The sequence below is a fragment of the Saitoella complicata genome (assembly GCF_001661265.1).
Source record: "Saitoella complicata NRRL Y-17804 unplaced genomic scaffold SAICOscaffold_27, whole genome shotgun sequence".
Lineage (NCBI taxonomy): Eukaryota > Fungi > Ascomycota > Saitoellomycetes > Saitoellales > Saitoellaceae > Saitoella > Saitoella complicata.
The window spans coordinates 238,818-263,814 of record NW_017567018.1 but is presented as its reverse complement, the minus strand read 5'-3'; the positions used below and the strand labels follow the sequence as shown (position 1 = coordinate 263,814).

Here is a 24,997-nt window from a genome sequence, read left to right as displayed (position 1 = left end):
GCGAGAGACCGAAATGGTCGTGATGGTGTGGAGTAGAGAAGCTTGAAATCTCACGCGCAGCTAGTGTTTGGGTCTCCTACGCTACGGCCCCCTTCTGCTGACTGCATCCAACGAGCACAGTGACGGTGGATGTTATTCCATGAAAAAGTTGGCCTTGATTTCCCATACTTCTTGTCGAGAAATGGTCTCTGTCCGAAACAGGTTGGTCATACAACGAACCACCTCGAGCCTGGCCGCACCCGTGGGAACTCCAGTGAGCCCGTGCAACAGATTGCAGAGCGCACTCAAACAGAAAGCTTCGAGACCTGAAAAGTTTACGCGTAATCCAAAAATATGTGTATGCTTTATTTCGTATATCATACCCACCCCAGCAGCAGCTGCTGGCCTTGGCCTCGCCCTATGTGACGTCGTACATAAGGCAAGATATGCTAATAAAAACGCAAAAAGAACACCGTAGCAATGCAATAGTAGTAATAAAAAGACCCTTGTAGTTCGTAGTTCGAGGTAATGTTCACTTCTTCGGTTGTTGACCCGTTTCAATCCTGATTTGTAGTTCACTTTGTTCGGTTTGTGTTTGTGCTGCTGCTGGAGCTGGAGCCGCGGCAGGGATAGGACCCGGTACAGGAACCCCATTACTCCCCCTCTTCTGTCCAGCCATCTGAGCCGGGCCAGCGACACCAGGCCCACCCATCAGCATCGGCACCGGAATCGGCGCAGCCCTCGCCGTCGCAACCCCAACACCAACACCGACACCGACACCGACACCGACACCCACCGCCCCCGGAATCGGCGCCCGCACAGGGGGCTTACCATATCCCGGCCTCGCCAACATATTCGGAATCGGCGCCGCACTAACCCCAACCCCCGTCCCTGCCGCAGTCTTCCCACCGGTACCCACAACCCCCACCCCAGTTGGCATTGGAATCGGCGCAGCCCCAGCTCTCCCCCCCACAACCCCCACAACCCCCCCCGCCCCCACCGCCAACTGCCTCCACAAAGCCCCCGCCATCGCATTCGCACTCGCCACAGCCCCCCCAGGATTCGCCTTAATCGTAGGCCCCAATTTCGTCGTAATATGCTGCTGCAACAATTGTATCGACTGAGACAGCGCTGGGGTGAGGGGGTAGAGACGGGTGAAGAAGTGGGGGTTCACGATGAGGGTGTTTGTTGTGGGTTGGAGGGTTACTGCATGGAGGGCTGGTGGAGGGTTTGATGTGGCGGGACCGGGAGCGGGCATGGGGATGGAAGAGGCGGTGGTGGTTGGGAGCGCGGTGGTGGTAGCAACGGCGTTTGGTATAGGCGCAGCCGGACGTGCAGGACTCGCCGGTGCAGATGTTGCCGGACTCCCCAACAACACCGGCGGTGCCGGCGGCGGCGGCGGCGGCTGTCCTCCTTGTCCCCCTCCCTGCCCACCAAGCAACATCGGCCCTCCCACCCCACCCCTCCCCACCCCAGCTGCCACCGGCAACCCAGCCTGCTGCACCGTCGGATTAACAACCCCCATCCCCGTCTTCGGATCCCTAATCATCCACCAAGTCCCTCCCCCAACCCCCTTCCCCGTCCCCTCCACAACCTTCACAAAACCACGCTGTAGCGAAAGATTATGCCGTACGCTATTCTGCCATCCCGTGGCGTGTTGGTAATATGGCCAGTTCGCGGCGATATGGGCGTAGATCTCGGAGAGTGTTGCGCGGTGTGTTGGCGCGGCGAGGATGGCGGAGGAGATGAGTTGTTGGTACGATAGTGGGGGTTTGGGGTGTGGATTTTGGGCGGGGGGTAATGTTTGAGGGTGATGTTGGGCGAGTTGGGGCATGTGCATTGGTTGTTGGAACTGAGCAAGATGCTGGACGAATTGTGTCTGCACTTGCTGTTGCACTGGTTGTACCATGTCCCCTGCGAATATCCCATCCTGCATATCCAGTGGTAACGGTGGTAAATTATCCAAACTCAAATCCACGCCTCCGCCTCCCATACCCAGGTCAAATCGTTCGCTGACGCCGTGTGGTAGTCCCAGACTTGACAAATCGTCAACCGCCGCCATATGGTGATCAATTGGCGCTGGTGCGGCGGGGGTTGCTGAGGAAGGTTGTGCCGGCGCTGCTGTTGGAGCGGGTGTAGGTGTGGTATTTGAAGGAGCCGGTGGCGACATCTTCCTCTTCTTCTGCGGCGACGAAACCGGCGAAGTAGTCGTCGCACCCGCACTCAAATCAATCGTTTGCTCAGGCCCTAACTGCGGCACCATCTGCGGCAGCAACTGCGGCGATGGCCCAACATTGTTCCCCACATTCGCCGGCGCAGGTGGAGGCAACGGCGGGTGCAGCGGAACCTCACCCTCCGGCGGACTCATAATACTACTCGCCGTAACCGGCATCCTCACACTCTCCCCCCCCACAACCCTAACATCCCCTTCCTTCCCCCCCGCACCCCCCTCCCCCTCCCCTGGCAACAAAAACGCAAACACAACCTCCCCGATCTGAATCCGGGTTCCATCCCTGAGCCCCACGATCCCCCCACGCTCGACAAACGACTCATCCACGAACGCGCCATTGCGCCCAAGAATCTCGACCCGGAATTCGCCGAGGGAGAAATCGTAGAAGAGGCGGGCGTGGTGTCTGGAGATGGATTTTGAGGAGGCGAGGTGGACGTCCAGCGTATCGAACGGTGATGATTTTCGACCGAGGAGGACGGAGAGTGTCTGGATATAAAAACTCGAATGCGCGAATTGCAGCTTCGCATAAGCCTGTACCGCCGTCCCTTCCACCGTCCCAGAATTGGAATCTACCACGATGTCGTCTGCGGTGGTTGAAATTGGATTTGGCGGAGCAGCTTGGCCTTCTGGTTGTGCAGTCGATGATGGAATGTATGACTGCGGTATAGTAGGCATATCCCCCTTTGAGTCGTCGGTGGTAGTCATGGTTGAAGCCATTTCCTACCGGTGTGGTGTGTGTCCGCTGGCGACGTTTTGAATGATATGGAGCTCAGCCGCGAGGAGCTGAGCCTGCTAAAGAGGTAGATGAGATTGAAATGGAATGGCGAGATGGTATAACTGCCTGGTGGATCGGGCGGAGGGGTGTCTGTCGAAGGGACTTGGGTATTTTTTTGAGTTTTGCTTTCGAGGGCCAATACGAAGCATGCGCAATTGAGGTGTTTGACGATAAGTCGGATAAGGCTTTTACATTGACTATTGCCGGGGATCAAACAGGTATTCTACGGCAAATAGCAAGTGGATATCATATATCGCCCACCCTCCCATGGCCACATCTACGATCCGCTCCTCTCCAACTCCGGCGTCATAGGCCTACTGCTGTCACTTACGCGCTCGGACCACCAACACCTACACCACACCGTACGCAACCCTCCCTCGATCTCCCTCGATCTCCCTCCCTACAAAGGCGATCAGGATGACAATCCCCACCGAATACGCCAACATCCTCAACGAACTCAACCGCGAAGTCCTCCGCTCCCAACCCGCCGACGTCCTCCAGTTCTGCTCAGACTTTTTTCTGAGAAAGTTGGGGCAGCAGAGGAAGGATATGTTGAGTGCTATGCAGCGCGAAGTCGGACACACCTCCACTGGGGCTCCCACTACTACTACTACTACTACTACTACCGCAACGTCGTCGTCAGCGCCGTCAGCGGATGAGGAGAGTCCGAGAACCGCGACGTTCCCCCCCAGCGCGACGATGCAGCAAAGACCCCACGACGACCAAAGCGGCCACAGCACCTTCCCCGGTACCTCCTTCCCTGGCCATGCCTCCTCCGGCCCCTCCGACCACCAATCCTACCCCGCCGGCTACAACCTCAACCGCCGCACCTCCGTCTCCGCCGAATCCATGGTCCCCCAAGCCGACGACTCCCCCCTCCCCCACATCCCCAAATCTCAACAACAGTTGCAGCGTATCGACGCGTCCATCTCCCAAAACCTCCTCTTCAAGAACCTGGACGAGGATCAACATCGCGACGTGTTAAACGCCATGAGTGAAGTCAGGGTCGAGAGGAGTGGGAGTGTTGTCATCAAACAAGGCGATATCGGCGATTTCTTCTACGTCGTCGAAAGAGGCGAATTCGACGTCTTCATCACCCAACCCAACACCCACCCCACAGACCCCCTCGGCAAAAAAGTCGCAACAATCGGTGCCGGGGGCTCATTCGGTGAACTAGCCCTCATGTACAACGCCCCCCGCGCCGCAAGCGTCGTCTCCTCCTCCCCGGACTCAATCCTCTGGGCCCTGGACCGCATAACCTTTAGGCGGATCTTGATGGAAAACACCTACCGCAAACGTATCATGTACGAATCCTTCCTCTCCACAATCGCCATCCTCCGCCCCCTCTCCTCCTACGACCGCCAACGAATCGCAGACGCACTCGATACCGTAACATACGAACCCCGCTCCACCATAATCCGCCAAGGCGACGTCGGCGAGCACTTTTACCTCATCGAGTCCGGAACGTGTGATGTGGTTATTGATGGTGAGGGAACGGTAGCGCAGTTGGGCAAGGGCGACTTTTTTGGTGAGTTGGCGTTGTTGAATGATAAACCGAGAGCGGCGACGGTGGTTAGTACGAGTAGGGTCAAGGTTGCGACGTTGGGGAAGAGGGCGTTTGTAAGGTTGCTTGGGCCGGTGTGGCATCAGGGGGAGGGGGGGCAGGAGGGGAGGAATGTTAGTCCGAGGGCGAGTATGAGTCAGTAGGCTGTCGATGAAAGGATGCGAGTGGGAGAGATGAGACGCTATGGGTGGGTATGTGACATGGGTCCGGATAGCTTTCCTTTTTGGTTTTACTTTCTTTTTCCGCTACTGGTTTTGTCTTTTGGGTTTTTCGTATAACAAAGACGCGTATTCGAATTCACTAAGATGCCCCGGTATACAACCTTCATTTTACCGAAGCTGTTCGTTAACATCTTCCCTTATAGCTAGCAGACAAGCTCTCAGACCGTTGTAACGACAGGCCCATTTTGCGGAACTTGAACGTTGCACCAACCAACCCTTCAACAGGCGTAGGAAAAGTGCAGGGCATCGATGAGCCCGCAAACATACCTTTCTAATCGTGGGAACGTACGTAAAGAAGATGATAATAAAGGGTCAAGTCGTATTACACGAATCTCACAAAAAAAGAACAAAAGTTTGAATCCAAAAAGTCCAAGAAGTCCATCCAAAACCCACGCCACAATAATCATACACTCTCTCTACACAAACCCCCGTTGCGTCGTCGCGTCTACTCAACACAAACAACCGGCAACTCCGTAATCTCACAAGCCCCATGCTGACTCCTCACATACACATTCGCCCCCGCCCCCTCCCTCCCCGTCTCGCACTTCCACCACGTCGTCGTCGCTGCCCCACTCGCACTCCTATTCCCGGCCATTATAACACTCAAAGACCCCGACTCGACACTAAATCGAGAAGATGGCGCAGAAGTCGAGTTATCGCACTGCAATTGTCCAGTCTCGGCAGTGATATAACACGGACGACCAGCGGAATCGGTCAACGTGGACGTGGAAGACGACAAGGTAAAGGTCGAGTTGGAGACAAACTCCCCGTTTCCGCCACTCGCTCCCAAACCGACACGGACCTGGCCGTCCCCAATCTGCCCAAGGTTGGGAACGGAGAAGATTTCGCAAGAGGTGGTGTTGTTGGACGGACACGAGAATGGGAGTGTCACTTTGGTACAAGCGATGGAGTCGATGGAGGTCGTGTAGATACTCGAGCTCGAGCCCTCTGCAGTGCATGCCCACCACTCCATCGATCCATCCAACGCAAGGGATCCATCTGATTCGGAGAATGTGCCAGTCGTGATACCCTCCGCAGGGAGGGTGTGTTCGCACTGTAACTGAGTCTGCGAACTCACATAACACGTCCGATTCTGCGAGTCGTAGAGTGCGCCATTGATGATGCTCACAGCCGTGCTGGTATCACTCGAGTTATCATACCTAAACTGCCCATCACTCAACTGACTCAACGGCAAAGAGTTACCCACACACGTAGCTTTGGGAGCACACCTCGCCGCCCCAAGCTCGAGTGTGACCTCAGCGCACGCCAACTCATCAATCATGCTCGAATACACATTACTCGTTCCATTTTGTCCAGTTTGGCAGGCGTACCACGGTCCAGAGGAATATGACAACGTTCCATTCGAGACGGTGAATCCGGTTGTTGAGTACTCCTCCGCTGGCATATCGGATTGGCACTGGAGTTGGGTTTGTGCGGAGATGTAGCATGTCCTGTTTTGATCGTCGACAAGAAGATTGTTGGAGAGGGTTAAGGTCAAACAGGTCGTATCGGCATACCCAATTCTCACTTGTCCGTCCGTGAGTTGGGTAAGCGATGTACCGTTCGAGGTGAGTGAGAAAGTTTGGTTGGTGTCGGAACCCGTGGCGAGATCTGAGGTGACTGTATACCCCGTCCCATGATCAGGTGTGGGCGCGGCCAGGGCGGATGGGGCGAGGGAGAGGAGAGCGATTGCTGCCGAAAGATACTGCATTGTCGAACGCTGCTGGATGTGTGGAATGTGGAAGGGGGTGGAGAGGAGGGGTTCTTATAGGCATTATCCTACAGCTAAGACCAACCGGCATGATCTCACCTCGTCTTGGAAGTGTGTGACGAGAAGGTGGTGATATCATGTCAGACCAAATGAGATCAAGACGCGGTAAGCTGTATACCCACCCCGCGCCCTACAGTAAGGCCAAGATGACCACGGGAAATTCGGGGAAGATCCATCATAGGGGGGAGATTGGAGCCGAGGGAGAGAGTTGGGTGTATCGTCGACCTTGGCAACGATCATCGATCCATGCATCCACGCTGGGCGGTGTTTGAACTTGGCAGAAAGCGCACCATATCCACATCCGTCCCTCCGAACTCTCCGAGATGAAGGATCCAAGACTTCTAAGAATAGCAACGAAGAGGAAAGTCTTAAGGGCTGTTTCTTATCGAGATCGGAGACGGAGACGGGGTAATCTACGTTGGGGACGACGAGATGGGAAGGCCAAAACGCACGGATGGACACATGTCCCGGGCCGACTTCGAAATGGAGGATCTGCGATACTTTTACAGTGTCTCTGGATATCAATAGAACACCGTTATTGGGAGATTTGCCGTGTCCTGCTGTAGTAGTAGACGACGGAAGCTTGGCGTTGTCGTATGCAAGAAGTAACACCCGTTGGCAAGAAAAACGAGAACACCTGGCTGCAGCTACGTCGTGCTCCAAGTATACCGGCATCCGCAGCGTTCGCCAACCTCACACGTACAACTGCAAGGCCAGACCAGACCAGACTCATACCTCTCCACCCTCGGTTACCTCCAACCTCCTCATTTGCCATTGCACATTCAGGTGATCAGTGCCATTGAAGAATGCTGCTGGGCGGGCGGTGTCTGTTACGTCCTCCGTTACGATCATTATGGTCAACCTCGTCTGAAGCCAGATTACGCCTGACACATACAGCGCCGTGGAATACCGCAGCCGGACGAAGATGTTACACAAGTCCAGCTTCCCTCACCCACGACCACGACCACCACAAACCAACAGCAACAAAATCCAAAGTCGCCCAAGACATCGATAAAGCCGACACAACCCCGACAGAGCAAGAACGTTCCTCAGACACCCCCACCGGGAAGTTGACATCGACATCTTCCCATCTGTTCAAGTTGACGCTACCCCTTCATAAGAGTGTGGAAGGGAATGGGGGAGGCAGCGGGACGAAGAATGTTGCGTTTTTGTTACATTCGCAACAACCGCTGAGCTACCTAACCCGCCTCATCGAAGCCGAACTCGAGGACACCTCTTCCTCTCCCTCTCCCTCTCCCTCCTCTCACAGAATAAGACACCAACACCCGATAATCTCCTACGTCGGTTTCGACGACCCCAATACGCGCTGGAGCCCATCAACCGAAATCGGTGATTTTATAAAACAAGCCGCAAAAATCCAGAGTTTCACAGTATTGATTCAACACCCCGCACACACCACCACACACCACACACGACGCAACCAAGCACACCACACCGACAAAATCGCAATCTCAGTCCCAACCTTCGAAGACCGCACCCGCTTTCTCCGTGCACGACTCTACCGAATCTCACAACGACTCGCCTCACAACTGAAAATCAAGACCGAATGCGACCTCATCGCATCCCGCGGCGCCAGACGCCTCGCAACAACCGGCGCCCTCCTCCTAATATCCTACTGGGCCCTCGTATTCCGCCTAACGTTCTTCTCCTCCTACGGCTGGGATCTCATGGAACCCGTAACGTACCTCACGGGCCTCTCCACCGTAATCGGTGGTTACGCGTACTTTTTACACCATAACCGCGCACCGTCGTATCGGAGTGTGATGCATTCGTCCGTGACGAGGAGGCAGCGGGAGTTGTATGTGCAGCGTGGGTTTAGGGAGGAGGAGTGGGAGGAGCTAGTTAGGGAGGGGAGGGAGGTTAGGAGGGTTGTTAGGGGGATTGCGGGGGAGTATGAGGTTGAGTGGGATGGGGTTGTTGGGGAGGTTGGGGAGGGGGAGCCGGAGCCGGAGCCGGAGCCGGAGCCGGAAGGTGCGAAAGGGTTAAAGGGCAGGGAGGAGGTGGAGAGGGAGAGGAAGGAGATTGGGAAAGCGGAGGAGGTGTTGGATAAGGCGGAGAAGAAGCATGAGGAGCAGAAGAAGAGGCGGGAGGAGGAGGAGTGAGGATTTGTTTAACCCTGGCAATTGCGACACTGATTGATCGTTTTTGCCATCTGGAGCTCTCGGCCCAAGCCTGCATGAATTTACACACGCTCGAGCGCGGCGGTTGGCATTCGACCTCGCTCGACCTCACCTCCTACTCGAACTCCCAACACACCACTACAACACGATATCTCTTGACCTCTTCTATGCTGGCAGGTAGAAGAAGGATGGTGTTGTGCGCGGTCAGGTGGGCTGTATGCGGATGGGAAGGTGAAGTGATTTCTTTCCTGGTCCGTGCAAAGCTCTCCCATCGATGTATTGTGCATTCTTTCCCACACGTAGGTAGGGTGCACCATAAATCCCAAAAGACAACACGACGACAGATCAAAGGAGGAGAGAAAATCAAAAGAATGATACAAATACTATTACATGATTACGACGGCTTCTAGCAAAACCATAAAGAAAAAGCCCTAACGGGTGTAATCCACTATCAAATACTCAAACGAACATCACTTAGCAATGCCCTCACTCATGACCCACTCACCACCGGCCGCCTATTTGAAAACAGACTTGAGCTTCTTGAAGAATCCCTTCTTCTTACCCTTAGTATCGGTAGTACCAGTAGTAGCAGTCGACACATCCTTTCCATGTCCTCTCCTCTCGGGCGTAACCACGCCACTTTGCGAACTCCTTGCCGACGCAACCTCAGACCCCTTCGAACTAGGACTCAAATGCTGGAGAGCCTCAGGGGGCACAGCGAGGTTTTCGGCCTTCACGTCACCAGCAGTGACGACGGCGGTACCGATAGCACGCACCTTACCTTCCTGAACGGTGGCCTGGGCAACGTAGCCCTCACCACCCTGGAGGCGCTCGACGGTCTCGGCCGGAGCCTGGTGCTGCTTGGAGAACTCGATGCCCTGGTCGACACGGCCGGCACGGACAATCTCCTCAGTAGGAACGACCTCGCCGTCAGCACCGACATGAGCAACCGTACGAGCAATACCACCAACAGGCTCACGAAGGGAGTGCGAAGTAGCTGTACCATGAGCGGTAACACCAGCACCAACGGGCGCCTCCTGCAAAACATCCGCAACAGGAATCGAAGAGCCCATTCCCGATGCTCCAGCAGCGGCATTCGCCGCGGAAGCCTTTGCGGCATCAACAGCAGCCTGCCTCAAGACCTCATCCTCAGTAGCCACAGGCGCAGCAAACTTCTCTCCAATATCAACAGGCGGCAAAGTAGGCGATCCGGGAGACCTAACCATCCTACTGACAGGTTCACTAATCTCGGGAGTAACAGGAGCTGCAGGCTCAGCGGGAGGGGTACCACCCGGAACGAACGCCTTAGCCTGAGGGTTCAACCTGGTCAAGCTGCCCCTTCTCTCCTCACCAACCAACTCGTGCTCGACGGGCTTAGCCTCAGTCAATCCAGCACCAGTGTCAGGCACCTCAGCGACCATAGCAGCATCCTGATCGCTCGTCTCCCTCATATCAACAGTCTTCTCCTCACCGATTGGTGCGGTGTATCCAGGAGCAGTGGAGGAGGTGTAGGTAGTGTAGACAGGAGCCTTGCCCTTACCGCCAGTAGTGTCGATAGGTTCAGCCAAGTCGTATCCGGGAACAGTAGGGTTGAACGACCCAGCAGTAGCAGGAGCTTTGGAGACATAGCTAGAAGTGGCAGCAGCAGCGAATCCAGCAGCTCCGGCAGCGGCGAAGCCAGCAGAGGCGTAACCAGGCGCATCGTTCACATAGCTAGGTCCGGCATTCTCGACATTCTCGTACGGGATCTCCTCCCTGTACTCAGATTTCTCGGCAGGCGGCGCAACAGCCGTCTCCTCATCATAAACCGGCAACTCATCCTCAGCACCAGCAGAGGGAACAACCGCCTTCTCCGCATCCGACGCCGTAGGCACCAACGCGGTCTCAGCATCCTCAATCTGAGCGGGCTGCAACGCAACAACCTCGTCGGGCTGAATGACATGAGGCTGAGCAGGCTGCAACGGGATCTTATCCCCAGGCTGAATAATCATGGCCTCAGTCTCAGGCTCAGGAACGACCTCCTTCGTCGCGAACGCACTAGCCTTCTCGGCTTCGAGACCGACGGCTTGAGCGACCTCGTGTGCCTTCTCAGCAGCGGCGTCGTACACCTCGTGCGCCTTCTCGGTCGCGGTGCTCAAAAGCCCGGTAGCCTGAGCAGTAACAGCACCAAGGACACCAGCGGCCGTCGCAGCGGCAACAGTTGCCTGCTCAGAGACGATCTCACCAGCGGCTGCGGCCCTCTCGGCGGCGGCATTGTAAGTGGCGGTGGCCTGCTCACTAACAGTCTGTGCGGCAGCGGAAGCCTCCTCCGCAGCAGCGTTCTTGACATCAACAGCCTTCCCAGCAGCGACATTAGCCTGCTCAGACACGACCTGGCCTGCAGCAACAGCCTTCTCGGAAGCAACGTTATACGTAGCGGCAGCCTGCTCCTTAGCTGCCTGGGTGGTAGCAGCAACATTCTCCGCGGCAGCATTCGCCGTTTCAGCAGCCTGGTTCTTAACATCAACGGCCTTGTCTGCTGCAACATTGTACGTAGCAGCAGCCTGCTCCTTGGCAGCCTGAGTCGTCGCCGCAGCCTTCTCAGCGGCAACATCAGCAGTCTCGGCAGCTTTCTCCGTCGCGACATTCGCGGTATCAAAAGCCCTATCCTTAACCTCAACCGCAGTAAGCGCAGCCGCATCAACCCCCTCCGCCGCAGCCTGTCCCACGGGCTTGACGTCCTCCTCATGCACGGGCGGCATAGGAATCACATCCTCGGCCGTGATAACGGGTGGCTGACCCTCCGTCGCCACAACACCCGTACTCGTCGCAGGTGTACTAGTAGAAAAATCACTCATATCACGCTCCACAGCGGGTGTCTCGGGGTATGCACCGGGAAGATGGAGTTGATCTTGTACCGCATGCGCAGCCTGTCCGACGAATCCCGTAGCGGACGCGAATGCGGAATGGAGGTATGTCTGGACGCGTGGAGCGAGGTCTTCGACGTAATGCTCGACCTTCTCAAGGGCTTCGCCGCCGACTGGGATTGGGATACCTGCTACGGTGGTTGTGGTCGCGGTGATAGATGAGGGTGCGGCTTCTTTGGGCATGACGGGGTTTGCGGGCTCGATTACCGGTTCGGTGATATCGACCGGTACGGCAGCCTTCTCGATCGGCTTAACTGGGTGCGCCGGCTCCTCCGCACTCAACTTCGGCCTCACGTAATTCACAATATCGCTCTCATACAACACATTATTCACATTCCCCTCCCCATCCGTCTCGGTTGCGGCAAGCGGAGACGTGACCCATTGTCCGTCCACAACGAACTTGTAAAGAATTTTTTCGGTGGAGGGGAGTTCGACTTCAGCGGAATAGGAGGTTTTCTTCTGGGTTGCGGAGGAGGGGGTTGGGCTGAGGCGAGTGGATCGGGACCAGTTGTCGAAGGTGCCGGTTACGTAGACTTCGGAGGCTGGCCATGCTGACCTGTGTGCAAATGATGTTAGTAATCCTTCAACAGAATATCACGACACGACACGCCGCAGCGACGCGCAACGACCATCCCGAGATCGCCCAACCCGCTGGCCCGTCCGTCCCCAGCGCAAACCATGCCACGTCTTAGCCAACCCAGATCCCTCGATCGCTGCGTCGCGGCGCATGAGTAGCACTCACCATTCAAAAGTATATCTCGGTGTCATGATGAGTAGTAGTTGTAGTAAATCGGTTATGAAGTGCGGTTGATCTGACAGCAGCAGCTGGAGTGGGGATTTAAAGTACGTGTGCGCGCGGACTGCGGAGTTGGCGCCGAAAGGTGAAAGCCGGATGACGTTTGGGTGCGACGGGAAAACCAGCCACGGGACGAGAACGGCGAGGGTCGTGGAGGAGTGAATGATGAGCGATGAGGGATGTTTAGCGATGCTTGGAGGAGATCGAGCCGTAAATCCACTGTGGATCTATACCATACCACGCTCACCGTAACACTACGCCGGGGGCAAGAACCTCGAGTAAAGCAACGCCTGCACCCAATTATACCCTACAAAGAACCCAACAATCACTTTTCCCCAATTCACACCCCGCCCCTCTCGCACCCCACTTCCACGTTTCTCCCCCGCCGACTCCCTCCGCCCAACATGTCCACTCCTCGTCCTACGGTACACCTCTGGCTTCGAGTCCGGTTTCAACTCATCCGTGACATGTCTCTCTCGCACGACCGGCCTTGGCGTCGTACGTCTCCCCTCCTGGTCGTCAGGAACCTCCCGGCGGAGGGATTTGAGGACGATATCTGCAGCGTACCAGTACGTAGGAACACTCGACGAACTAACCCTCGTCCAAATCTGTACGTGCATCGTCGTCACTGCCACCAAAATCAAGAAGGCCTGTAGTACCACAAAGGGCACCAACTCCACGTTCCGTGTTGCATACTTGGCGTAATGCACGGTCGAAAGCGTCGAGAGCGCCAACATCGGCCCCGCGAGGATCCACATCGGAACTTGGTTCAGCGTCCAATACCTCAAGAACCCGACAGCCCAATAGTGCGATTGTACGAAATTGTAGATCATGGGTAGACGCGAATCGCACCACGGACGTCCAGGGCAATAGATTTGGTACGCTTCCCACTGGGTCCAGACAAAGCCTGATAGAACGATGACGCCGAGGAATGCGAACCACACCACCCGACCCAAAGCCCCCTTCCGCAGTGAACTCGATATGAGAACAGGCTCAACAACCCCCCTCCAAGCCCAGAATCCGGCGTAGAAAATCCCGGTTGAGCGTACTGTACCGCTATACCCCCACACCACCGCCGCAAGGAAATCGGCCCACCAAGTGCGTTTGCTGTAGAGCAACATCCCAACGAATGAGAGAAGAGCAAAGAGGGATTCCGTGTATCCTGCGGCGAGGAAGATCCCTGCAGGAGATAGAGCGTGGAGGAGGGATGTCAGGAGGGCGTGATGTCGGGAAAATTGGAGGCTTTGGGTGAGGTTGTACAACATAAACACCGCACCCAGATGCGAGAGATGGGATAGGAGTATGCCTGTCAGCGGCGGCGAGATTCCTGTCACTGTCCATCACATCGTCAACGCACTATACAGGAGGATTGACGGTAGTGACAAACCTTCCGCAACGACACCGACCAACCCCCACCACCCCCTCCCAAATGCCCACTCCTGTTCCCACACATTCCCGCGTCTACTCAACTCGGTAAAATACAGCGTATCCCACCGTGTATATCTTTCGGTTAGCCACCTAAGGTGTGACCAGCCATTGTCGGAGTTGGCGTCGAAGAGGATGGTGGTGGAGGAGTCGTAGGCATATTTGGAGGTGAGGGAGAGAGCGAAGATCACCAACTTCTGCAGCGCCCAGACAGCGAAAATTAGTCCATGGTCTCGTAGTAGAGTTGATCGGGTTGATGAAGAGAGGGGAGGTCGTAGAGCTGGTTTTGACATTACGGAATGCGTGAACTCGGAGGTAACGAAGATATGGGACTCCCGCGTTCGCCAGAGGCTAGCCGCATCGGTGTTCAGCTGCTCGGGTTCGCGACGGCCGCCATTCGAAACTCAACACCAACATCTTGAGAAGTTCCTCGATCATATAACCCCGCCTCTGACCTATATCGCCTTCAACATTTCTCTTGGCATCCTAGGATTTTCCTCAGGTCACATCGTAGCCCGCGTCGCAAAGTTAAGTTCAGTTCAGAATGCCTCTAATCGCCGAGTCCTACGACTCCCTACCATGTCCGTCCTCTCCCTCACCTCCTCCTCCTCCAATTTCCTTACTAAACCCTCCTTACAGACGCCGACCCACCGCTCGACCTAACCCCAGCCCAATCCCTCATCGCAACCGAACTCGGCAAAATCCCAACAACCGCACACCCACTCCTCCCGCCCTCAGAGCCATGGTCCCCGTCCTCCCCCCTCATGCAACAAGAACTGGATCGAGTAGCGCGGAAAGAACCGTTGAACGCAATCGATCTGTCAAAATATTCCGCACCGACAATGCCAGGTCCAAATGCCAGCATAAACGAATGGAAATCCGCCCTCCACCAAGCCTACATCGCGGCAACAGCCCTCTCACTCCGCTCAACCGACCTCTCACTCCTAAAATCCTACGGTCAAAATGCGTGGCTCATCCACCTCGAACAACTCTCCTCTCTCCTCCTCGCGCATGAACGTCAACTCGAAACGCTGCGCGAGGAAGTCAAGGCTGTGAATGTGGAGAGGAAGAGGAGACAGGTTGAGGCGAAGGGGCTTATTGAGGAGCTGGAGGGGCGGTGGAGGAGGTTGGTTAGGGGGGTTGTTGAGGTTGAGGTTGCGGGCGTGGTTTTGGAGGGGGAGGTTGAGGAGCTAAGGAGGAAGAAACAGAGGTTTGGACAGTGAGCGGTGAGCGGTGAGGTCGCGAGGTGCAACGAGCAGGATGGAACGAGATCCAAGCACGAGAGCTACAAGAAGCAGCGATTAAGGAACAGACGTCTTCCTGATCCGCTAGTCATGAGGCATGGAAGCACGGCAATTTTCAGAGCAAGCGATACTTAGGACGGCAGGGAAACGAGATGAACACAACAGGTTCTAAGGGTTGAGAGCAAACAAGGTATAAGATTAAGTAGTTGAAAGGAGAAACGCCATACCAAAACAAGAAAGCAAACACCTGCTAAAGTCCAGAAAAAGCTTTCTCTCATAACGTACACCGTCGCACCATAAAACGTCCTAGGCAGCCTTCGCCATCTTCGTCCTCGTAAACCACCCCACAATCCCCTCAAAACTCAACCTCCTCCTCTTCCCACTCTCCCTCAGCCCCACCCCCCTACTCCTATTCCTTTCATCCACCATCTCCCTCACAGCCATCCTCGTCGCCCAAAACCCTTCCGCAAGCTCGATATCCCCCTCCGTAACCTTCAACGCTGAGTCTTCTTCCTGTCCCAATTTTCCGAGCCAGGTCCGCCATGCTTCAGAACGGGAGGGATGGTGAGCGATGAGTGCCCGGACGAGATGGTGTGCGACCCCAGCTTTGACTCCCGCCCGAAGTCCAAGAAGACACTCCCTCACCTCCTCGAAAAACCCCCTCTCCGCCTCGCCCTTCACCGGTTCATCCAGGAGCCTGAGCATGATCCCCCTCAACACCTCCACTCCCCTCAACGCCCGTTCTTCCTCCACGCTCAACGCGCCCCGACACGGTAACCCCCAAAACACCCCCTCATTCTCCGGTTCCCATAGTAAAAGATGTAACTTCATCGCACCCGCCACCGCCGCAGTCTTGATCCCCGCACCCTCGACCAACCGCATATGATCCAACGCCGTATTCGTATCATGCCACTCCGCCCCTGACGACCCCGGCTTCCGACGGATAAAGTTCGCATGTGCCCGGGCTTCGCGTGCGTGGAGTTTCGTTGCGGAGGACAGGTGTTTGAGGTATCGTCCCGGAAGGCTGGGAAGGTCTCGGGTGTGGTGGTCGACTAAGGAGTGGAGATGGAGGGAGGAGATGGAGGGGACGAGGGTTGAGGCATGGGAGTAGCGGGAGAGGTCGGATTGTTTGAGGAGGGTTTTGGTGGGGTCGGAGAGGGGTGGTGCTGGCCAGCTTCCGCTCCACTCGTTTGATTGCGAAGGTGGCGAATTGGATGGTGATAATCGCGGTGAATTCGAAGGCATGACGGTATGTGTAGTATTCAATGTGTGATCCCCCTTGATCAACAACTGGACCACCCACTCCAAGTTATACTTCATCACCGGCGACAATAACCCCGCTCTCCGCCCCGTCTCAAAACTCGCAATTGCGGCCCGAGTATAGTCAACCTTCTTCGCCCTTGAGCGGGAACGGGAACACCCTCTGGAGCTAGAATACTCCTTGATCCGCCCTCATGACGTCCTCTGTCCAATTAAATCGCTAAGAAGCACGGGTTGACAGTGCACCCTGCACGCAATTGCATCTCTTAAAGTGTGAATTGTGGTTCGTATTTAGGACCTCGTACTACGTCTCGCGGGACGGCTCGGTGTGCGCCACTGTTGTCGCATTCTTCGGAGGGCCTTGATGATCTGTGGCAACACCCCCTTCAGCTTCCCCCTCCCCGAGCCTTTGTTCGCCGGGAGTTGAGTACGTCACAGACCCCGTCCTCATCATGGACCTGACAATTATTGCGCTTTGACTCCTCCTCCTACGACCATGGGTCCCATTCGTACTCTACCATGCGCCGCCGCTAGCTCGACTCTTAAACCATCCCTCCCGTCTGACACAAAACGCCGAGTCACTTAAATACTCCTAGCTTTAGGGGAAACCCGTAATCCGGTAGCGAAATAACGTAGACCTGAATTTTACGAGTTCTTCGCGCTTGTGTCTGTAATTGCGTAGGAAGGCATCCTTCCGGGGTTGGAACCTCCATTCGCAGAAGGTGTCGACACGTCATTTGTTCCCAATGCCCGAGGCACACGGGGATCAGACGCAGAGATGAGTGTTGCCTGTAGGATAGGAGTGATAGATCTCTCCAGCCGTGGGCACTGGGCCCCCTCGCTTGAACTTCGCATCCCGCGGACACGGCCGGCGAAAGTTGAAACTCGAGCGCGGATGGTGGTCAGTGCCGCCTTGGAGATTCGCCCAAACTTGCTTGAGCCGCGGTGCAAACTTTCGTGGTCTGCGAAGTCCACCCAATCTAACGTGGACCCAAAAGACGTCAAATCACTGGTCGTTGAGGGGTTCGAACCCTCGCGCGATGACTCGCATCGGTTCTTAAGACCGACCCAATAACCACTATGGGAAACGACCGCGTTTAGACTTTTGGAATCGCAGTGACATACAGAAGGGCAACCGCAGGTTACACGCAAGAATGTTGCCTTGGCATGATCCATTCATTCATTGATTCCATAAGCCGAGGGTGAAGCGTGAAGGACGTTAGCCGAGCGCGCTCCATTCGCTGGAGATAAGCACCCGTCGTAGAAGGTAAAGAAGTTGCCAGATCGAAATGTGAGAGGAGAGGACGTCGGCAATTCGCACAAAGATAAAACACCCGCCGTCGCCAATTGATACCCAAGATCGGGGGACACCACCAACGATGTCAAAAGCACAGTCCGACGTCGCAATGGCCGACCTCGAGAAAAACCCATACACAACCTTCGACCCCGAGGTCCACTACGCAACCGCCTCCCTCGACACCGCCGACACAACCACTTCCCTCCCCGCCCCCCTCCAAAAACTCCACCGCCTCGCCCAAAAACTCGATATCGAAACCCGCGGTATCGAACCCGTCCCCGAAAACCTCCGTACCCCGGCTTCGCTATGGAGTGCCGGATCAATGTGGCTCGCCGCAAACCTCGTCATCTCGACATTTACCATCGGCACACTCGGGTCCGCCATTTTTGGATGTGCGTTCTGGGACTCGATCGCGACCATTATTTTTTTCAATATGTTGGGGATTATACCCGTTGCTTATTTCTCGACCTTTGGCGCAAAGATGGGAATGAGGCAGATGGTCATCACACGCTATTCCTTCGGCTACGTCGGCGCATGGGGAATCTCGCTGTTGAACGTAATCGCGTGTGTCGGATGGTCCGCAACGAACGTCATCGTCGGTGCACAACTCATCAAAGCCGTCAACAATTCCTTTCCGTTATGGGCCGGAATCGTAATCATTACACTCGCTACAGTCGCAATCACGACATTCGGCTACAAAGTCGTCCACATCTACGAAAAATGGTCCTGGATCCCAGCGTTTATCATCTTCCTCATCATGATCGCCGAAATCGCTCGGTCGGGTGCATTCCAAATCACGCCCATGCCTACGGGCGCGACGGAAGCCGCGTCCGTTCTCTCGTTCGGTGGAACGATTTATGGGTTCGCGACGGGATGGACGTCGTATGCGGCTGATTACACGACGTATCAACCACGCTCAATATCCTCCTGGAAAGTGTTTGCGTCAGTGTATATCTCCCTCCTCTTCCCCCTCTGCTTCGTCGAGTTTATCGGTGCAGCAGCGATAACCATGATCGACACCCCGAAATACGGGGACGCATACACCGCCAACTCAATCGGCGGTCTCGTCGGCGCGATCCTCTCCCCCCTCGGACGGTTTGGCTCATTCTGCCTCGTGGTGATGGCACTATCGATTATCGCCAACAACTGCCCAAACCAGTACTCCTTCGGTCTCAGTGTCCAAACCTGGGGCGGCTGGTTCCAGCGTATCCCACGCTTCATCTGGAATGTATTGGGGGCCGGGATTATCATCGCCATCGCAATCCCAGGATCAACACGCTTCACAACCGTCCTCGAAAACTTCCTAAACCTAATCGCATACTGGCTCGCGATCTACTTCGTCATCGTGCTCGAAGAACACCTCATTTTCCGCCGCGGGCAATTCTCGAACTACGACCTGAGCGCGTGGAACTCGCCTTCTAAACTTCCTGTTGGTGTGGCGGCGGTTGGGGCGTTTTGTGTTGGTGTTGCGGGGTTTGTCGTTGGGATGGATCAGGTGTGGTTCGTGGGCCCGGTTGGGAAAGGGATTGGGGCGTTTGGGGGGGATGTTGGGTTTGAGCTTGCGGCGGCGTTTGCGGGGGTTACGTATCCGGTGGCGAGGATGGTGGAGAAGAGGTATTTTGGGAGGTAGTTGTTTGAGGTCTGGAGGGAGAGGATTGTGTTTTTGAATATGCCAGGATGATACCATATGGATACAAGTTTCGAGAATCTGATGGTGTTGCTATTTGTGGTGAATTCGAAGGATGCGGTACGCTCCTGACCGTGTAAATCTCTACTTGCTGCTTGATGTTCGAGATACTCGTCCAAAGCATAAGCGTTATGCACTACAATCATGAATAGGTCTTCACACAGCTTAAGAATCAGATCATGGCTGGTAGATGCAAGCATCGTTTGTTGTTTCTGCTGGCACTTGACTATGAGAAATTGCCCATTTAGGCGAGCAACGCGTGAGAATTAGTAAGCAGCTGCCCGCAGGTTGTTCAGGGTACTTAGGTAGGTCTCCAAGGTTTTTCGGTGCAAGACGCTGGAGAACTTTGGATCGGGAGGTTTGTATTGGCCTGTTCAGCCAGGGGTACCAAAGATTTTACTTATGTGCAAACAGATACACTCAGGTTATGATGTAAGTAATGCAAATTGACTCTCCTATGTAGCAAAAAGCTCTCTTCCAACAACCCCGTGCAAATCCTCCTCCTTCCCCTTCGGTATCGTGCATAGCAATAGCAATTAAGTGCAAGTAAGCAACTGCGACTGCAAAACATGTCATAAACGCCCATAGATCCCAGCAATAAATCAGCGAACGCCGTCAAACAAATTCAAACATATTCCACCAGATTACTCCCTCTCCCCTCTCGAGTTTTCCTTCTTCATCCCTTTCAGGAGTCCTCCGACACCCTTCTCAATTTTTGCGAAGAACTCTCCTTTTCGCCCTTTGGGGCTACTGCCGTACTCGATCTGACTCTGCATGGAGTCGAAGTAGGAGTCTGACCTCTCGAGATCTGCACTCGAACAAGGGCTTCCCGGTCTCAAGCCCCTTGGGATAAGACTTGGGCTAGGCAAGCCCAACATCGAAGACCGAGTTGAACGCCCAGTCAGAACCAGCGACAAATCCGCTGGAATCGGCTCAAGCTCCCAAGGTAACACCTCCGACGTAGCTACACACGGTCCCGATCTCAGGGAGTTCTCCTGGGTCGCTCTGAGTTGGCGGGCCAACTTGTCTATCCTCTCACACTCCTTATGGAACTCGAGCATCGCGCCTTCCAGTTTGATGTTGTTAGTCTTATCATTGACCCAATGCAAGTAGATCTGGACCAGCGACGCGACCTCCTTGCCCCTATCGACCACGTAAGGAAGCGTCGGTACACCCTCGCGATCCCTCTTCGGTAGGCGTTCCAAGATGACATTGCGTGCATGCGATCCCGGAACCCTGACCCAGAACCGCTCGTCCTTCGGAGTGGAGACTGTGTCGATGAACTGCCACAGCTTTTCCAGATTATCTTGAGCGAAATCATTCATCGGCGTCATCCAAGGCTCCTTCACACCGAACGGCACTGCATTGGCAAACCCTTGGAGCGACTTCGCGATGAGCGTCAATGTACGCTGGGCGTTTGGCGAAGGATGTGTACGCATCAGACCGAAGACTCTCGGATTCAGAATCGCCGGAACGATGAAGCGAAGGAATAGAAATCCAGCAACGACAGGGTACCGCACCTTAGTCTGAGACGAAGGTCCATACCTCGAAGTCGCCGCATCCCTGATCCTCTTGAACAGTATGGGAAGAGGGTGAGGCACGAGCTCAGGATTATCGTAAATGGCCTTCCAAATCCGCTTGACATAGCCAATCAGATTCCGCCAATTCACCTTGAGCTCGTCGCCAGACTTAGACTTCAACCGTGCAGGATCAACTTCACAGAGAATATCCTTTTCACAAATCTCCTTAGTCGTCTTCCCCAGGATCTCCTGCAGATACGCCCCTCCTACGCGCTTCATCGTATAATCCATCACCTTCGTAAGCAATGTGTTCTCCCGAAAGAACCCATTTGCTTCTCTCCTGATCTCGCGTCCCGCAACGATCTCCTCAATCGGATTCGGCGCAACGTTACTCCCCATTTCCTCACTCCTCTTTCTCACCACATGAATTCCCGAATCATGATTTGAATGCTTCAAATCCAGTTCAGCAAGATGCGTCATCAAATCGGGGAAAGTGTCATCCACTATTGAGATCCGAATGAAGAGCAACGCAATCCGGTCCATGTCGATGATATCGTTCCGCAACGTCGCAACGACATTATTGCTATAGTCCTGCATCAACTTGGTGACCTTCACGTACTCCTCCTCCCTCAATATGGTGCTCTCATCAACCCTCATCCGAATCAACAACGCGCCTTGTTCTTTATTCCGGCCACCATTGACACCGGGAACATATCGTACCGGATACCACGTCTCAAACGCATCATACCTCGGCATGAGCGCCTTCTCATCCAACTCCGTATGCCCAACAACGGTCTTGACACCCTTTTTGTCAATTTCCTTGAGCAACAACACAACAGGCATCCGCCTCGAATAGAAATCCCGAAACTCAAAGTCCTCGAGCCAGCGTTCCTGCTCATCCTCACTAACTACAGCGGATCGTGCACATATCTCTCCTCCGACGACCACCTCAAAATACAACCCATTCGAGTTTGACGAGCGATACTCCGACAACCCCCGCGCGTCAGCGACACGCATATACAGAGACTGTTGTACCCGAAAGGTACCCTCCGGATTCCCGTAAAGTCCCTGCGCGAAACATCTAAGAAGAACATACCAACTCTCATAAACAACCGCATCCGGCGCAGCAATGTACAACATCTTATTCAATGCCCCTGGCACGTACTTGCTGTAAATCGCAACCGTGTACGGCGTCCCCAGAAGCGATGGGTGAACAAGCTGGATACATGACCTCTTAAACTGCGCGATCTGTAACCGCATAATCTGCAATCCATCACTTTCGCGAAGGATATGTAGGTTTCCGTTATCGTACAAGATACACGATACACGTTTCCAATGATCGTGGTTCTTCCGTGGGTCTTTTTGGTAAACGGGAGCAAGGTCGATAGACACGTCCCAAAGCAATAAAGATCCCGCCTTGACAATCGTCCCACTGACTTCACTCTCGGTCTCCGTACTTCTTAATGATTCCATACTCCGTCTATGCGCAACCCCCGGTGCACCCCGAATACTCAAATGCTGCAACTCCTGTTCCAACCCCCTCACATTCGCTCCACTCTCATACCCACAACTCGAAAGTGGTCGTTCAAGCGTACTCCTCTTCAAACTTAACAAGCTCCTCCTATCATCATCTCTCTCATTTGCGTTCGTCGAGGAGATGGAGCGGACCATTGCTGGAGGGTGGTATGGCCGAACTTGTTGACTCCACCATGTTAGGGCGTTGAGCCAGGAATTGAAAGCGCTGGCGACTGCGGGACGGACTTCGACGATGCCGTCGATGTCGATGGAGGCGTGTGCGGTGTTCCACTTTTCGCCTTCGCCGACTGCGCCGCGAGTGGTGATCTTCGTGCCACGGAGGTCTTGGATGAGGTATCCAGATCGGTGTCGTTCCGCTTCGTTGGTGCGCTGAATCAGACTTCCGTATTCGATGCTCAGATACGATGTTGACCACGTCGACGTTCCCGTCGGTCGCCATGCTAGCCAGCCTTCGAGGGAGGGTGTGGTGGGTGATCCCGACATGCGGTTCTGTGTAATTGTGTTTGGTGAGTTGATGGAAGGGATTGAAGACGATCGCGAACTGACTGAGTCTGATTTGCGGAGAGGTGGTGAAGGCAGGGCAAGTGCCTCTTTGCCGACTGCTGAACGTGGTGAGGATGAGGAACCAGATGCTGCTGAAGGTGAATTCGACATGCTTGTCGATGCAACCGAGGATGTCTCGAGGAGGGGTAGGAATGAGGGTCGGTTGCGCTTTTGGCCTGGCTCTTTCATTGTTGTTGTGAACGAGTCGAAATTGCAATTGGGAGTAGATTAGAGGAATGAATCCGTCCGTTTCGTGTACTTGGGCCGTACAACTCGCCGGAGATTTGTACAGCGATTGCTTTGGCCTGTTCGTTGTCGACGTGGGTTGCAAGACAGAGCAGTTGAACGGAATGAATGCTGATGAACCCAAGCCGCTATCGAATTGCAATGAGCTGTGCCGGTTTTTCCTTGGTCGTTCTCGTAATTGAACTCGGTATACCCACAGATGACCGGTCAATTGGGTGTGCTCAGGTGCCTCGCACGGACCTCTGTCTCTTGACTGTCGCTCGCTGCCGTATGCGCAAACACGTGTACGTCGCAATTTATACGGTATAAAGGTAACTCAAAGCGCAAGACCTCGGACGATTGCGATGGAAGCGGGTCAGGGTATCGTTGTGTTGTCTAAGTGCAGCGCATACATCCCCGGGGGACAGCAAACGTGTACATAGGGGACAGGGTCTTCCAGTGCTTTGCTTCCCTTGGAGGCGTGCCCCAGCTGGTGCATCTCTCCAACTTCAAGTTCAGCCGGGGCGGCCCGCGGCTGAGACGTACTGGCGGCCACGTGTGGGGAGGCTGCTAAGAGCCAGATATGCCGAGGCGGTGAACGCAAAGGTCGAGGGTATGGATAGGATACAATTGCTACAGAGTTCAAGGACGACGACGAGCAATGGAGCCTTCTCTTTCAGGTGTAGCCATGATGCAACGCTGATCGGTATCGGGGGTCAGGTGCGTTTGGTCTGTCTGCTACGCTCCGAAGCTCCCTGCGCATAAACTGGCGTTTCTCGCTTAACCCCCAAAGTCCTCCCATCAGGCAAGTAGCCCGTACTTCATGTCTCTATCCGCGGCCGGTATCTGCTGTTGTCTTCATTCGCAAACTCCGTCTTCGAACTTCATTTCTCTCTGCGACCACGTACCATGCCCGTGGCACACTGCCAACGACCAATCCACGTTGCGACCGTTCGAGGCGCTAACATTATGAGCATCACCGCTGGGCAATTAGGAGTTGACTAGCCATCTCTCCTCCTCCGTCGATCCTTCAACGAACCCTTGACAGTCATCTCTCCCGTTCCCGTCCCATTCATGGCCACCGGATCACCTCCACGGTCCCCCGGCGGAAGCCCAGCTGGCATCGAGCTCTAGGTCCTTCAGAGCTGCAAGCACCAACATCTAACGCACATAACGTTAACGTTATCTCTCCGACACCTGCACCAGCAGCTGAGCTCAAAAAAACCAAACACCAGCGCTAACCCTAACACGAACCGTGGCGCAAAAAAGGCCCGTAGCCTTTAATCCACTCGAACTCTCGAAACCGTCAAGTCCGAACCTAAAAATAGGAGGTGACTAACCTCTCTGAGCATGTTGAGGCAAAGTGGTCCTTGAACCGTAGCTGCTGGCGGTGCTAAGGTGCTGTTAAATGGGATAGGGAGGGTCTCCGCGGATGGAGAAGGCCGGAGAAGGGGCCGCGAGCCATGAACCCAAGACTAAGGAATAAGCCTTTTTGACAGTTCGACGTGTGACGGCGAACGGTCGTGGCGTTCCTATTGGGTATCGCCGGCTCCGCGGTCATCCGTGTCCTCCCTCCTCTCCCTTCTTCCTTTACCAAATCACACCGGTGGAGTCGAGGTGTGACGACGTCGAGGAGGTTAGAACAAGAACATCCGGAAGCACCATGAAATGAACACCAGCATCACCTTCCTGCAGGAAATTAGGTCGATCACACACTTCGTATTATATTTTCATATATGCAAACCTGCACACATCCAGGGCCGAGCTTCCTTTTTTGCGCAATTTCCGGTTTGTGCTGCGCACGGATCATACGACGGCACAGCGAGTGCATGTGCGCTAAGTGCCATCCTCCTTGGCCATGAGTGCAGCAGTGCAGG

General features: G+C 54.8%; 11 protein-coding genes and 1 non-coding gene across 12 annotated transcripts; 4 read left to right on the top strand and 8 right to left on the bottom strand.

Annotated features, from left to right (window-relative positions):
• Positions 1-316: 316 nt before the first annotated feature.
• On the bottom strand, positions 317-906 carry SAICODRAFT_32059 (uncharacterized protein). The gene has a single exon (XM_019168094.1). The coding sequence runs from the start codon at positions 830-832 to the stop codon at positions 512-514; it is 321 nt and encodes a 106-aa protein (XP_019021444.1). The 5' UTR covers positions 833-906; the 3' UTR covers positions 317-511.
• Positions 907-3,127: 2,221 nt separating this feature from the next.
• On the top strand, positions 3,128-5,044 carry SAICODRAFT_67908 (camp-dependent protein kinase regulatory subunit; the record flags this gene model as incomplete). Its single annotated transcript, XM_019170344.1, has 3 exons — positions 3,128-3,622; positions 3,656-4,622; positions 4,913-5,044. Exons 1-3 carry the CDS (start codon positions 3,402-3,404, stop codon positions 5,042-5,044), a joined length of 1,320 nt encoding a protein of 439 aa, XP_019021443.1. The 5' UTR covers positions 3,128-3,401.
• A 92-nt stretch (positions 5,045-5,136) lies between these two features.
• Positions 5,137-6,763, bottom strand: SAICODRAFT_32058 (uncharacterized protein). The gene has a single exon (XM_019168093.1). The coding sequence runs from the start codon at positions 6,478-6,480 to the stop codon at positions 5,215-5,217; it is 1,266 nt and encodes a 421-aa protein (XP_019021442.1). The 5' UTR covers positions 6,481-6,763; the 3' UTR covers positions 5,137-5,214.
• Positions 6,764-7,604: 841 nt separating this feature from the next.
• On the top strand, positions 7,605-8,285 carry SAICODRAFT_44150 (uncharacterized protein; the record flags this gene model as incomplete). The annotated part of the gene is made up of 1 exon (XM_019168764.1): positions 7,605-8,285. A coding segment is annotated over one exon (681 nt), but the record flags the coding sequence as incomplete, so codon positions are not given.
• A 3,623-nt stretch (positions 8,286-11,908) lies between these two features.
• Positions 11,909-12,136, bottom strand: SAICODRAFT_38323 (uncharacterized protein; the record flags this gene model as incomplete). Its single annotated transcript, XM_019168590.1, has 1 exon — positions 11,909-12,136. A coding segment is annotated over one exon (228 nt), but the record flags the coding sequence as incomplete, so codon positions are not given.
• A 501-nt stretch (positions 12,137-12,637) lies between these two features.
• Positions 12,638-14,101, bottom strand: SAICODRAFT_61953 (mannosyltransferase; the record flags this gene model as incomplete). The annotated part of the gene is made up of 3 exons (XM_019169875.1): positions 12,638-12,736; positions 12,935-13,710; positions 13,771-14,101. 3 exons carry the CDS (start codon positions 14,099-14,101, stop codon positions 12,638-12,640), a joined length of 1,206 nt encoding a protein of 401 aa, XP_019021439.1.
• Positions 14,102-14,214: 113 nt separating this feature from the next.
• On the top strand, positions 14,215-15,357 carry SAICODRAFT_21810 (uncharacterized protein). The gene is made up of 2 exons (XM_019166478.1): positions 14,215-14,389; positions 14,448-15,357. The coding sequence occupies exons 1-2, from the start codon at positions 14,353-14,355 to the stop codon at positions 15,029-15,031; spliced, it is 621 nt and encodes a 206-aa protein (XP_019021438.1). The 5' UTR covers positions 14,215-14,352; the 3' UTR covers positions 15,032-15,357.
• Positions 15,092-16,665, bottom strand: SAICODRAFT_175665 (uncharacterized protein). Its single transcript, XM_019165826.1, has one exon. It carries the CDS (start codon positions 16,370-16,372, stop codon positions 15,359-15,361), a length of 1,014 nt encoding a protein of 337 aa, XP_019021437.1. The 5' UTR covers positions 16,373-16,665; the 3' UTR covers positions 15,092-15,358.
• On the bottom strand, positions 16,665-17,589 carry SAICODRAFT_175675 (uncharacterized protein). Its single transcript, XM_019165827.1, has one exon. The coding sequence runs from the start codon at positions 17,486-17,488 to the stop codon at positions 16,958-16,960; it is 531 nt and encodes a 176-aa protein (XP_019021436.1). The 5' UTR covers positions 17,489-17,589; the 3' UTR covers positions 16,665-16,957.
• SAICODRAFT_t160 lies at positions 17,323-17,405 on the bottom strand. Its single transcript has one exon. It is a non-coding gene; the product is annotated as a tRNA-Leu (tRNA).
• A 129-nt stretch (positions 17,590-17,718) lies between the features above and the next one.
• On the top strand, positions 17,719-19,239 carry SAICODRAFT_61874 (cytosine-purine permease; the record flags this gene model as incomplete). The annotated part of the gene is made up of 1 exon (XM_019169868.1): positions 17,719-19,239. One exon carries the CDS (start codon positions 17,719-17,721, stop codon positions 19,237-19,239), a length of 1,521 nt encoding a protein of 506 aa, XP_019021435.1.
• A 541-nt stretch (positions 19,240-19,780) lies between these two features.
• Positions 19,781-23,006, bottom strand: SAICODRAFT_21807 (Rho GTPase activation protein; the record flags this gene model as incomplete). Its single annotated transcript, XM_019166476.1, has 1 exon — positions 19,781-23,006. The coding sequence occupies one exon, from the start codon at positions 23,004-23,006 to the stop codon at positions 19,941-19,943; it is 3,066 nt and encodes a 1,021-aa protein (XP_019021434.1). The 3' UTR covers positions 19,781-19,940.
• Between the last annotated feature and the right edge of the window lie 1,991 nt (positions 23,007-24,997).